At 56.2% G+C, this 12,978-nt stretch overlaps 3 protein-coding genes across 3 annotated transcripts in view; 1 reads left to right on the forward strand and 2 right to left on the reverse strand.

Annotated features, from left to right (window-relative positions):
* Positions 1-4,267: 4,267 nt before the first annotated feature.
* Positions 4,268-5,651, forward strand: ENH_00027980 (hypothetical protein, conserved; the record flags this gene model as incomplete). Its single annotated transcript, XM_013584755.1, has 2 exons — positions 4,268-4,522; positions 5,169-5,651. 2 exons carry the CDS (start codon positions 4,268-4,270, stop codon positions 5,649-5,651), a joined length of 738 nt encoding a protein of 245 aa, XP_013440209.1.
* A 4,630-nt stretch (positions 5,652-10,281) lies between these two features.
* ENH_00027990 (hypothetical protein) lies at positions 10,282-10,764 on the reverse strand (the record flags this gene model as incomplete). The annotated part of the gene is made up of 2 exons (XM_013584756.1): positions 10,282-10,406; positions 10,644-10,764. 2 exons carry the CDS (start codon positions 10,762-10,764, stop codon positions 10,282-10,284), a joined length of 246 nt encoding a protein of 81 aa, XP_013440210.1.
* A 1,253-nt stretch (positions 10,765-12,017) lies between these two features.
* Positions 12,018-12,978, reverse strand: part of ENH_00028000 (adenylosuccinate synthetase, putative) — a gene marked incomplete at both ends in the record, with an annotated part of 1,992 nt that continues 1,031 nt past the window's right edge. The window contains one exon of the mRNA XM_013584757.1: positions 12,018-12,869. Within this exon, the coding sequence (XP_013440211.1) occupies positions 12,018-12,869 (852 nt within the window). The remainder of the gene's footprint in view (positions 12,870-12,978) is intronic.

Below are 12,978 nucleotides of genomic sequence, written 5' to 3' on the forward strand. Positions count from 1 at the left end.
CTAATTGTAGAATGGATCAGCGCATCTCGGGCTCATAGAATATCGAAATAAGAGTCCAGAGCCTAGCCACAGCTGCAGCAACTGGAGCAGCAGCAGCAGCAGCAGCAGGAGGAGCAGTAGCAGCAGCAGCAGCAGCAGCAAAGACATAGTGACGCCGTTGCCTCCAGCAATAATAGCAGGACTAGCATCATTTGTTAGAAAAGCGGCATCGGCAGAACCAGCAAGAGCAGCAACAGCAGCAGCAGCAGCAGCAGCAGCAGCAGCAGCAGCAGCAGCAGGTAGCTGTGAGATAAGATGGAGGCTGTAAGCTTGGTGCTTGGCCTCCTTATGGTAGGTCTTCCTCCTGCAGCAGACCCGGCAGAAGGTCGTGCGCAGGAGGGTTCTCAGGAAGCAGCAGCAGCAGCAGCAGAACCATCAGCAGCAGCAGCAGCAGCAGCAGAGCCATCAGCAGCAGCAGCAGCAGCAGCGGAAGACTCGTCGGCAGCCGCACCTGCAGAGGCTCCTTTGCAGAGGCGTCTGTCTCCTGACCTTTCTTGGTGGGCCCTGCCCCCTAGCTATGACAGCCCCAAGCAGCAGCAGCAGCAGCAGCAACAGCAGCAGCAGCAGCAGCAGCAGCAGCAACAGCAACAGCAACAGCAACAGCTTGAACAGCAGCGAGAAACATACCAACAGCACCGCCATACGCCGAAGGAGGAGGAGCAGCAGCAACAACAACAACAACAGCAGCAGCAGCAGCAGCAGCAGCAGCAGCAACAGCAGCAGCCAGCGGGCTCTCAGCCTCGGCTTTTCGCAGCAGACCATCAGCTGCGAGAAGCAGCAGCAGACGCTGCACGTAAGACAGCGCTTTCCCTTGCTGAGCAGCAGCAGGAGCTGCGGGAGCAGCAGCAGCAGCAGCAGCAGCAGCAAGAGCAGCAGCAGCAGCACGAGGCTGCTCTGCAGCAGCAGAAAGTGCTGCAGTTGTACAGACAGCCCTCGCCTAGCAACGATGAGCACCTAACAAACCTGATGGTTCCTGATGGGGCTCTTGCTGCTGCTGCTGCTGCTGCTGCTGCTGCTGACGAAGAAGTTGCAGAAGCAGCTGCTGCCTACACGCGAGCAGCAGCGCAAGCAGCAGCAGCAGCAGCAGCTGCTGCTGTTGCCTCAGTCTGCGACGAGCAGCGCAAGCATGCTGCTGCGCAGCTGCATGCAGCAGCAGCAACAACGGAGGGGCTTGAAAGGGCTATTGAGTGCTCCCTTGTGCTGCTGCTGCTGCTGCTGCTGCCGTGCTGTCTCCCGCTGCTGCTGCTCCTGCTGCTGTTCGCTGCGCAAGGGCAAACAGCAGCAGCAGCAGCAGCTGCCAACTGGCCCAGCTGGATCTGGTCTGCTGCATCTGGCTTCCTGATGCACCCTGCTGCTGCTGCGCTGCTGCCTGCTGCAGCAGCAGCAGCAATCGGGTGTCTGTACACCTCAGTCAAATCCCTGCGCTCCTCAACTGCTGCTTCTCGTGCTGTTGCTGCTGCGCTGCACCAAAGCCAGAGGCCTTTGACTGCTGCTTCCGTGGCTGCAATTGCTGCTGCAGCAGCAGAAGCAGCAGCAACAGCAGCAACTGCTCCCCCCAACGCCGCTGCCCTCGCGCTTGGCAGGTCCGTCCCCAGCTGCAGCAGCAGCAGCAGCAGCAGCAGCAGCAGCAACAGCAGCAGCAACGTCCTTCCTGCGGGGGAGTACGAGGAAGCTTGGACCCCCCAGACTCAGGCCAGCATAGAGAACAGCAAACTCGGCACCCTGCAGCAGCAGCAGCAGCAGCAGCAGCAGCGGGCAGACGAGACTCTTGCTGCAGTTGAGCTGCAGCAAACAGCAGCAGCAGCAGCTGCTGCTGCTGTTGGTGTGCACGCGTCCCTCGCTGCGCCTCACGGCGCTGCTGCCAGCGGCCGCCTCAGCAGCAGCAGCAGCAGCAACTTGCTCATCGAGGAAGCAGCAAAAAGGGCTACCTGCATGTGCAGCGCCAGCAGCAGCAGGAGCTGCAGCAACAGCAGCGCGCGTCGCGGCCGCGGCCGCAGCAGCAGCAGCAGCAGCAGCAGCAGCAGCAGCAGCAAGTCGGGCGCAAAGCTCGCTGCGGACGCGGCAGTGCTGATGGTCCCGGGCAGCGGCGACGGCACCTGGCTGCTGCAACACAGCCGCAGCAGCCGCAGCAGCAGCAGCAGCAGCAGCAGCAGCAGCAGCAGCAGCAGCAGCAGCAGCAGCAGCAAATGCACGTGTGGGGCCGCCAGCTTCCAGCCCCGGGCCACTAGTGCTGCGGCCCCACACCCCCCCCCCTCCAGCTGGCCGCAGCGGCCGCTGCTGCTGCGGGCCATAGCCGAGCCGTGGCTGCTGGAGGCGCTGCAGCAGCAGCGCCGCAGGACCAAGGAAGCAGCAGGCAGCGACCAAGTAGGGTTTAGGGTTTAGGGTTTAGGGTTTAGGGTTTAGGGTTTAGGGTTTAGGGGCTAGGGCTGGGCGGCACGGGGAGGGAAGAGCGAGGGTTTGCGGCCTGCAACAGCTGCTACGGGAGCCTAGGGCTTGGCTGCAGTGCGCAGCTGCTGCTGTTGCTGCTACTGCTGTTGCTGCTGCTGCTGCTGCTGCTTTCGTTGTTGCTGCTGCTGCTGTTGCTGCTGCTGCTGCTGCTGCTCTCGTTGTTGCTGCTGCTGCTGCTGTTGCTGCTGTAACTGTTGCCATTGCTATTGCGGCTGTTTTTCCGGCTGCTGCTGCCGCTTCTACAGCTGATGCGGCTGTTGTTGCTGCTGCTGCTGTTACTGCTGCTGCTGTTACTGCTGCTGCTGCTGCTGCTGCTGCTGCTGCTGCTGCTGCTGCTGCTCACACTTCATCTTATGTGTGCTTACTGCTGCAGCGCTCGAAGCACTTTAGCCATCTTCGTTTTCGCTTTCCTCCTCCTCCTCTTTATTTGCTCTCTGCGGACCAGCCGGTCTCAAAGGGTAAACCCTAAACCCTAAACCCTAAACCCTAAACCCTAAACCCTAAAAACAAGGGCAACTTTAGGCAAGAGCTCGCACAAAGTCAGCGGGTTCTTAGGGTTTGGGCAGCTGGCGCTGCAGTCCAGGTTTTAGGGTTTAGGGTTTAGAGTGCCTTGCTGATGCGACTCTGCAGCTGTGCACTGCTTCGAGACGCCATACTTCAAGGGAGCGTAAGTTCCAGGGTTTAGGGTGTAGGGTTTGGGGCACTTGCTGCCAGGAGGGAGGCTGAGGGTTTAGGGTTTAGGGTTAAGGGTTTAGGGTTTAGGGTTTAGGGTTTAGGGTTAGGGCCTGCGTGTTTGTGCTTAGGGCCATTGTTTGCTCCCAAGGCATCGGCGGCATGAAAGACTGCGGCCCGGGGGCTCCCAAGGCGACGATGAGGGTTCTACTGCAGGTGCGAGGGTTTAGGGTTTAGGGTTTAGGGTTTAGGGTTTAGGTTTTAGGGTTTGTTTCTTGAGCTACTATTTGCCCTCCGTCCACGTTGCAGCTCTTCTGGATCCCCACGCAGGCCTTGGCGAGCATCCCGTCTGCAGAACCCTGCCTGAAGCTTAGGCTCTAGGGTTTAGGGTTTAGGGCTTAGGGTTCAGGGTTTAGGGTTTAGGGTTTAGGGTTTGCGCGCAGGGGCGGTTCCTCCACCCGTGGCGCCTAGGAGAGATTTTGTCGGGTCAGGTTTTTTCTAAACCCTTGCAGCATTTGCCTCCCCGTTGGATTGTCTCTTTAGGCATTCAAGTTGTCAAAACCCTCACAGACTTAATCGAGGCAGGTCTAGGGTTTAGGGTTTAGGGTTTAGGGTTTAGGGTTTAGGGTTGGACAGAGTGCCGCGCTGGACGCTTGAGCGCCTCAAGGGTCATTTCTTTTTGCTGTGCGCCATGTGGAGTTGATGTCACCGCATTTCAAAACAAGGTTTAGGGTTTAGGGTCTAGGGTTTAGGGTTTAGGGTTTAGGGTTTAGGGTTTAGGGCTTGTCTGCGCAGGAAGATATCTGCTCCGACACGGAGCCCTTTTTTCTGTCTCCTCTCGTTTGCCTGGCGGAGAAGATTCACGTTTCCGAGTGAGAGCGAAACCCTAAACCCAAAACCCTAAACCCTAAACCCTAAACCCTAAACGCTAAACGCTAAACCCTAAACCCTTAGCGCGTTTTAGAACTCTTTTTTGTTGCCCGTTGTCGCTTTGTGCTGCCGAGGGTTTTTCGTCGGGGCTGCGCGAGCTGTGTCTTAGGACTTAGGCTAAAGGGTTTAGGGTTTAGGGTTTAGGGTTTAGGGTTTAGGGTTTAGGGTTTGGGACGCAATGCGGTGCAGCGGGAGCTGTCCGCCGCCGCTGCTGCAGAGCCTCAACGTGGAAGAAGACACGCGGCTGCTGCTCAGCAGCAGCAGCAGCAGCAGCAGCAGCAGCAGCAGCAGCAGCAGCAGCAGCAGCAGCAGCAGCAGCAGCAGCAGCAAAAGTCTTTCTGTTTCTGAAAGAAAAAAGAAACTTTTGTCTTTGAAAACCCTCAAAGAAATTCGATTTAATCCCCAACACATTTACACTCTGGACTTTGCACAGGTCAGCCGCTTTTATTTATTATTTATTTATTTATTTATTTATTTGTTTATTACTTATTTATTTATTTATTTATTTATTTATTTATTTATTTATTTATTTATTTACTTATTCATTTTTAACTTCTTTTATCTCTTTTTCCAATATCTTTTTGTTTTAATTTTTTTTCTTTTTGGGTTTTATTTGATTCCCTTTTGTACCCTTTTGTGTTTTATTATTTCCATTTTTGCTTCTTTTTTGTTTCTTTTTTCTTTTTCTTTTTTCTTTTTCTTTCTTTTATTTTAGTTATGGATTTATCTTTTTTCTCTTATTCACCAATCTCTTTTTTTTCCTTTTTCATTCTTTTTATTTTTTTATTTTTTAATTTTCTTTCCTTTGCTGTCTTTGCCTCGAAGGGTTTTCGGTTTCCGAGGGTTTAGGGTTTACAGCTAGGGTTTAGGGTTTGCACCGCGAGGGTTTAGGGTTTGCACCACGAGGGTTTAGGGTTTGCATCACGAGGGTTTAGGGTTTGCACCACGAGGGCTTGCCGCTGGGGTTTAGGGTTTGCGCGTTTTCCGCCAACTGCGTGCACTCATCCTTTGCGTTGCCCGAGTGGCTAGGGTTTAGGGTTTAGGGTTTAGGGTTTAGGGTTTAGGGTTTGTGGCTGCAGAACTTCTTTCTCCCCTCAACTTACGAATTCGACTTGGGATTATTTCGCAAGTCCCTTTGCCCTCTTCTTGACAAACAGCCAATTGAAATTATGGCCATTTTTAGTACCCTCTTAATAGGGCCCCCAGAAGGCCCCACGGGGGCCCCGGGGGCCCCCCTGGGGGCCCCCCTTGGGGCCCCCCTGGGGGCCCCCCTGGGGGCCCCCCTGGGGGCCCCCCTGGGTCCCTGTGGGGCCCCACAGGGGGCCCCACAGGCACAGGGGCCCCCGAAAGGTGGGGCAGCAAGAGGAGTAGTTCCTGACTTTGCGTCGCTGAAGGCAGCAGCAGCAGCAACACAAGCAGCAGCAGCAGCAGCTGCTGCTGCTGCTGCTAAGGAGAACAGAGAGTACCCCTATAAAGAGCTGCTGCTGCCCGAAAACCCCAAAGACAAAGTCTATCTCTGGAGGTTTCAGCTGCTGCATGAAGACCTTGTCGCTGGCCAATAAGCAGCAGCAGCAGCAGCAGCAGCAGCAGCAGCAGCAGCAGCAGCAGCAGCAGCAGCAACAGCAGCAGCAGCAGCAACAGCAGGTAGGGTGGCAAGAATTTGATCGAGGCGAAGAGCAGCAGCAACTGCAGCAGCAGCTGCTGCTCGAGCCGGGGCCCTCCCTGGCATTAGTAGCCAGCACAGGTGCAGCAGCAGCAAAGGCAGCAGCAGCACCGGCAGCAGCAGCAAGAGCTGCAGAAATAGCAGCAGAAGCGAGAGCAGCAGCTGCAGCAGCAGCAGCTGCAGCAGCAGCAGCAGCTGCTGCTGCTGCAGCAGTAATTAATAGCAGCAGCAACAATGGATGCTGTAAAGACATATTTAATCCGTTTCCTTTTATTTAAGTTTTAGATAGTGCAGCAGAGAGGAAGGCTTGAACGCCAGGGCCCACGTTTTGCTGCTATTCTCAGCAGCAGCAGCAGCAGCAGCAGCAGCAACAGCAGCAGCAGCAGCAACAGCAGCAGCAGCAGCGGAAATGCAGAATCGAAGAGCATGCCGCTGCGCCTTGTTTTCTAGATGTATTGGGGCACGGCTGAGAAGGCAGCCAGTTCAAACCCTAAACCCTAAACCCTAAACCCTAAACCCTAAACCCTAAACCCTAAACCCTGAGTTACAAAGCGCACGAGTAGTGAATGAGGCCGAGGATTTGAAGGAAAGAAAGTAGTCAAAGAAACTAAACCCCAAACCCTAGACCTTAAGACCTAAACCCTAAACCCTAAGCCGTAGAAACAAAACCCTAGGCATTAAGACCTAAACCCTAAACCCTAAACCCCAAACCCTAGCTTCTGTGGCAGCTGAGGGCTCTGCACGAGCCATTGGCTAGCGCCTTCTGACCAGGGTTTACTGGCCAAACCCTAAACCCTAAACACTAAACCCTAAACCCTAAACCCTCAGCACCTGAAAAAAAGGCAGAAGTTATCATTTTCGCATTCAGGTTTAATTTCTAGCTGTATATGGCGAAATCCTGCAGCTTTACAAGGGTTTAGGGTTTAGCGTCTAGGGTTTAGGGTTTAGGGTTTAGGGTTTTGAGGACCGAGAGCTTCGCCAACACAGGCTGAACCGCCCCAGGTGTGCAGCGAAAGCCCTTGAGGCGTGTTCTAGGGTTTAGGGTTTAGCGTTTAGGGTTTAGGGTTTAGGGTTTAGGGTTCCTGCTGTTGTACCGCCTGTTGGTGATCGCCGACACAGCGTCGCCGGCAGTTCAGGATTTGTGGTTTAGGGTTTAGGGTTTAGGGTTTAGGGTTTAGGGTTCAAAGTTTCCAAAAAGACAAATTCTGCGTGTTGCTTCACCGAGTAAGTTCTTGCAGCAGCAGATACAGCAGCACGGCTACTGCTGCAACGCGAGCAGCAGCAGCAGCAGCAGCTGCTGCTGCTGCAGCAGCAGCAGCAGCTGCTGCTGCTGCTGCAAAATAGCCCTGCCGCAATACACGCATGCAATTTGAGACTTTTGAGGACTAATAAAGAGTTTCAGGTGTACAGACACCTCAGCATTTACCCTTTGCAGCTCCGCCGGCGGCCCTTTTGCTGACAGCAGTGAGTCCCGTCGGCGGCTCTAGGGTTTAGGGTTTAGGGTTTAGGGTTTAGGGTTTAGGGTTCCAGCAAAGGGTTCCCCCCGGGGCGCTGGCCTCGCCTGCGCTCTGGCCGAGTCATTCGAGTCCCTCTGCCTAGCCGCGGCTAGTGTTTAGGGTTTAGGGTTTAGGGTTTAGGGTTTAGGGTTTAGGGTTAAGGGTTAGGGTCTAGGGTTTAGGGTTTACGGAGGCCCCCAGCGCCTGCCTCTTCTCTGGGGCGTATCTCTTTGTTACGGAAGCCTTTGCGCCCCCTCGAGCAGCAGCCGCAGCAGCCGCAGCTGCAGCAGCAGCAGCAGCAGCAGCAGTGGCAACAGCACAAGCAGCAGCAGCAGCAGCAGCAACGGCAGCAGCAGCAGCAGCAACAACAACAGCAACTGCAGCAGCAGCCGCAATGTCGCAGTCCCCCAGTGCTGGGGGCCCTGAGGGCTCTGCGCCCCGCGAGGGTTTGCTGCCTGCTGCTTCTCCTGCTGCTGCTGCTGCTGCTGCTGCTGCTGCTGCTGCTCAAAGGAAAGTGCTGCACTTCAAACTCGTGCTGCTGGGAAACACCAGCGTGGGCAAAAGCTGCTTGGTGGTTAGGTTTGCAAAAGACGAGTTCTACGAGTACCAGGAAAGCACCATTGGCGGTAGGGTTTAGGGTTTAGGGTTTAGGGTTTAGGGTTTAGGGTTTGGGGTTTGGGGTTTGGGGGGCGCCGCTGGCGGCGCGGCGCAACGCAGAACGGCGGCCCCTAGCAAGCTGCAGCTGCAGCAGCAGCTGCAGCAGCAGCCACAGCCGCCGCCGCAGCAACCGCAGCAGCAGCAGCAGCAGCAGCAGCAGCAGCAGCAGCAGCAGCAGCAGCTGTTGGTGGTTGTGCTGCAGCGGCCTTCATGACGCAGTCTGTGGACTTGGGGGATTGTGTTGTCAAGTTTGAGATTTGGGACACAGCGGGACAAGAGAGGTACAGGTCTTTGGCCCCCATGTACTACAGGTAGGGTTTAGGGTTTAGGGTTTAGGGTTTAGGGTTTAGGGTTTAGGGTTTAGGGTTTAGGGTTTAGGGTGGGGGTTTAGGGTTTAGGGTTTAGGGTTTAGGGTTTAGGGTTTAGGGTTTAGGGTTTAGGGTTTAGGGTTTATGCAGGGCGCGGGAAACACCCCCGCGTTGGTGAACAGTTTGTTGACTTCGCTGTGCAACATTTCGCCCTTCTTTAGGGTTTAGGGTTTAGGGTTTAGGGTTTTAGGGTTTAGGGTTTAGGGTTTAGGGTTTAGGGTTTAGGCTGGGGTTGGGGTTGGGGGCGAGGGGTGCGGGTTGGGGCCTAGGGTTTTAGCTGCGGCCTGGGGAGGTGCAGCGCGTGCTGCTGGGGCCGCCTGATCGGTTTGCTGCTGCTGCTGCTGCTGCTGCTGCTGCTGCTGCTGCTTCGGATGCTGCAGCGGCTGTGGGTTCCGTTGTTTCAGCTGCTGCTGCTGCTGCGTTTGGTGCCGATGCATTATTTGTTGCTGCTGCTCGCAGCGCGCTGTTGCTGCTGCTGCATTTGCTGCTGCTGCTGCATTTGCTGCTGCTGCTGCACTTGCTGCTGCTGCTGCTGCTGCAGGGGAGCAGCAGCAGCAGTTATTGTTTACGACACAACAAGCCGCGAGTCCTTCGAGGGGGCGAAGTCTTGGGTGGCAGAGCTGCAGGCAATCAGCGACCAGTCTTCCCTCGTCATGGGTCAGCTAGGGTTTAGGGTTTAGGGTTTAGGGTTTAGGGTTTAGAGGCTAGGGTTTAGGGTTTTCTGGGTCTCCGGCTTTGCTAGGGGCGGGGCGTTGGGCCTGGTGCTCAAACTTCAGAGCTAAGGGTTTCCACTCTGCCTTGCGATTTAGGGTTTAGGGTTTAGGGTTTAGGGTTTAGGGTTTAGGGTTTAGGGTTTAGGGTTTAGTTTGAGTTTTGTGGGGCGCGCAGCTCTGGCGGGGAACAAAATCGACTTGTCTGCTGAGAGGGCTGTGAAAACCCAAGTCAGTCCATTTAGGGTTTAGGGTTTAGGGTTTAGGGTTTAGGGTTTAGGGTTTGGGGCGGGGACTGCAAGTGCTGGTGCCGCTGCAGCACGGACTGCTGCTCCTGTTGCTGCCCTAGCACTTTTGTTGCTGCTGCTGTGCTGCTGCAGTAGCTGCTGTGCCTGCTGCTGCTGTTGTGCTTGCTGCTGCTGCTGTGCTTGCTGCTGCTGCTGCTGTGCTTGCTGCTGCTGCTGCTGTGCTTGCTGCTGCTGCTGCTGTGCTTGCTGCTGCTGCTGCTAATAATGCTGCTGTCCCTGCAATGCCTTTCACTGCTGCTGTTGCATTGCTGCTGCTGCTGCTGCTGCATTGCTGCTGCTGCTGCTGCTGCTGCTGCTGCACTGCAACAGGAGGCGCAGCAATACGCTGAAGAGAAGGGAATATTCTTTATTGAAACTTCAGCAAAAACTGGACAAAACGTAAATGAGCTCTTCTACGAAATCGGTGGGTCCTCAGGTGTACATACACCGCAGCAAACCCTAGTTGAGGTGTACATACACCGCAGCAAACCCTAGTTGAGGTGTACATACACCGCAGCCAAACCTAGCGGCTTTAGTTGGAGTGTCTGTACACCGAAGCTGCTTTTTCTTTTGCGTCTGCGTGTCGCTGACCCCCGCTTTCGCTGCTGCTGTTGCTGCTGCTGCTGCTGCTGCTGCTGCTGCTGCAGCACGCCGCCTGCCCAAAAGTCGAAAGGAGCAAGACCCTCAAGCTGGATTTCAAATAAACAAAACTGCTGCAGACCAAAAGTCAGCCTGGTGTTCAGGCTGCAGCAGCTCCTAGAGCAGCCAACCCCGCAGCAGCAGCAGCAGCAGCAGCAGCAGCAGCTGCTGCTGCTGCTGCAGTGCACGCATTGGTGCCTTTGGCACTGCCTGCGGAAAAAGCAGTTGCTCCAGCAGCAGCTGCAGCGATAGCAGCACCGAACTGACTTTGCTGCTGCTGCTGCAGCAGCAGCAGGAGCGCGTGCACTGCTGCAGCACAGCAGCAGCAGCAGCCTTATTGCTGCGTCTCAGCGCGCGATGCGGCAGCAGTGGCTATGCCCCTAGTTTCGCGTTTTGCTGCAGCTGCTGCTGCATCTGCTGCTGCAGCTGCTGCGGCTGCTGCAGCAGCAGCAGCTGCTGCTGCTGCTGCTGCTTAGGTTTGCTGCTGGCCAGTGCCTCTGAGCAGCGCAGCACAAACGCCTTCTGTCCCGAACGAACTATTCTTCAAAAATAAAATGCAAAACTGGAAATAAAAAAGAATTAAAATTGCAAATTAAGAAAAACAAATTTCCCAAAACTTCCCAATTTATGAAAAGCAAACAAACGCGTTCGTTCAGTCCGGTGTACGTACACCCCAGCAGCCGTGGGGTGTACAGACAGCCCAGAAGCCAAACTGGGTCTCGAGCAGCAGCAGCGCGGGGTGTACGTACACCTCGCAGCTGCTGCAGCAGCTGCAGCAGCAGCTGCAGCAGCTGCTGCAACGGCAGCAGCAGCTGCAGCAGCAGTGCCCGCTTTCGCCGCGCCCTCATCCCTCATTGAGCCCCACCTTCGCTGTTTAACTAAGAAGCTAGCTAGCTAGCTTGCTAGCTAGCTAGCTGGCTAGCTAGCTGGCTAGCTGGCTGGCTAGCTGACTAGCTAGCTGCGGCTGCTCGTAAGAGGGTCTGCACACTAGTTTCTCTGCTGCGGCTTTGGCTAGCTGCCTAGCTAGCTGCCTAGCTAGCTGCCTAGCTAGCTATTTGGCTAGCTAGTTGGCTAGCTGTTTGGCTAGCTATTGGCGCTGCGGTCCGCGCTGTTTGGCTGGTCTTTTCGCAGTCTAATTAGCTAGCTGCTAGTTGCTTAGCTAGCTGTTAACTAGTTTTTTAGCTAGCTGTTTAACTACTTACTTGGCTAGCTGCTTGGCCAGTGTTTGGCTAGCTGCTTGGCTAGCTGCATGCCTGGCCCCTTCACGTTCTACTTCGCTAGCTATTTGGCTATACAGTGGCTATGTGGCTAGCTAGCCGTGTGGCTAGCTAGGTGTGTGGCTAGCTAGCCGCATGGCTAGCTAGGTGTGTGGCTAGCTAGCCGCGTGGCTAGCTAGGTGTGCGGCTAGCTAGCCATGTGGCTAGCTAGCCATAGCGAGCTTCTCTGCAGCCCATTTGGCTAGCTGTGTGGCTAGCCGTTGCCTATCTGTTTGGCTGCAGCTAGCTGCGCGTCTTGGCTAGCTGCTGCTGCGTCCGCCCACCCACCTCCCCAGCTAGCTAGCTAGCTAGCAATCTAGTTCCCCAGCTAGCTAGCTAGTAATCTAGTTCCCCAGCTAGCTAGCTAGCAATCTAGCTCCCCAGCTAGCTAGCTCCCCAGCTAGCTAGCTTTCCAGCTGGCTAGCTTTACTACTAGCTAGCTTTCCAGCTGGCTAGCTTTCCAGCTGGCTAGCTTTACTACTAGCTAGCTTTCCAGCTGGCTAGCTTTCCAGCTAGCTAGCTTTCCAGCTAGCTAGCTTTCCAGCTAGCTAGCTAGGAAGATCTCGAGCTAGCTAGCTAGCCAGTTCCCGCCCTCTCCTCTCCTCCCTCCCCACCCCCACCCCACCCAGCTAGCCAGCTAGCTACCCAGCCAGCTAGCCAGCTAGCCAGCCAGTTATCCAGCTATCCAGCCACCCACCCAGCCAGCTAGCCAGCCAGCTATCCAGCTAGCTACCCAGCCAGCTAGCCAGCTAGCTACCCACCGAGCTAGCTACCCAGCCAGCCACCCAGCTAGCCAGCTAGCTAGCCAGCTAGCCAGCTAGCTAGCTAGCTAGCTAGCTAGCTAGGTTTGGGTTAGAAGTTGCGGATGACGTCGTCTGTGTCGGGCCCGACGCCGATGAAGGCGACGGGGATGCCGAGGAGCTGCTGGACGCGGTGTACGTACAGCTGAGCGTTGGGGGGGAGTTGGTGGAAAGATCTGCAGCGGGAAATGTTTTGCTGCCAGCCCGGGAGGTGTTCGTACACCGGAAGGACCTGCTGCAGCTGCTGCGCTGCAGCGGGAAAAGTGTGGGGCGGCAGCAGCAGCCCGCTGCTGCTGTCTCTGTAAGCCACGCACAGCAGCAGGGGATCGATCCCCGACAAGACATCCAACTTGTTCAAAAAGAGACAGTCAAATCCATTGAGTCTTGCTGCATGCAGCAGCAGCGGGAGGTCGAGCCAGCCGCAGCGGCGGGATCGGCCAGTAGTCGATCCCAGCTCCCGCCCCACACGCTGGAGACGATCCCCCACTCGATCCCGCAGCTCCGTGGGGAAGGGGCCCCGCCCCACACGCGTGGAGTAGGCCTTGGCCACCCCCACAACTGCAGCAAAGTGTGGGGCGAAGCAGCGCAGCGGCAGCCCCAGCCCTGCTGCTGCTGCTGCTGCTGTGGTGCAGCAGGAAGTCACAAAAGGATAAGTCCCCAAGTCCAAGTCCAGCAGCGCAGCATTAGCCCCTTCCAGCAGCAAACGGGCCCCACACAAGACAGCCCCCAGCAGCAGCGGGGCGGTGTCAGTGAGTTGTGGGGCGAGCAGGTGTCTGTACACCCGGTGCTCCTCGAGCTCTGCTGCACACCCCACACCTAGTGGGGCCCCACACTGCTGCTGCAGCGCAGCAGCAACAGCCAAGTACTTCTCTTCAAACCGATCCCAACTCCCCAACTCCCAGGCCTGCACGCCAATCCGTGCAGCCTTCGTCGCGTAGCAGGGCCCCACGCCCTTCAGAGTGGTACCCAGGGGGCCCCCGGGGGGCCCCCGGAGGGGGGGCCCCCCGGGGGGG

This window comes from Eimeria necatrix, genomic scaffold (assembly GCF_000499385.1).
Source record: "Eimeria necatrix Houghton genomic scaffold, Enh_scaff206, whole genome shotgun sequence".
NCBI lineage: Eukaryota > Apicomplexa > Conoidasida > Eucoccidiorida > Eimeriidae > Eimeria > Eimeria necatrix.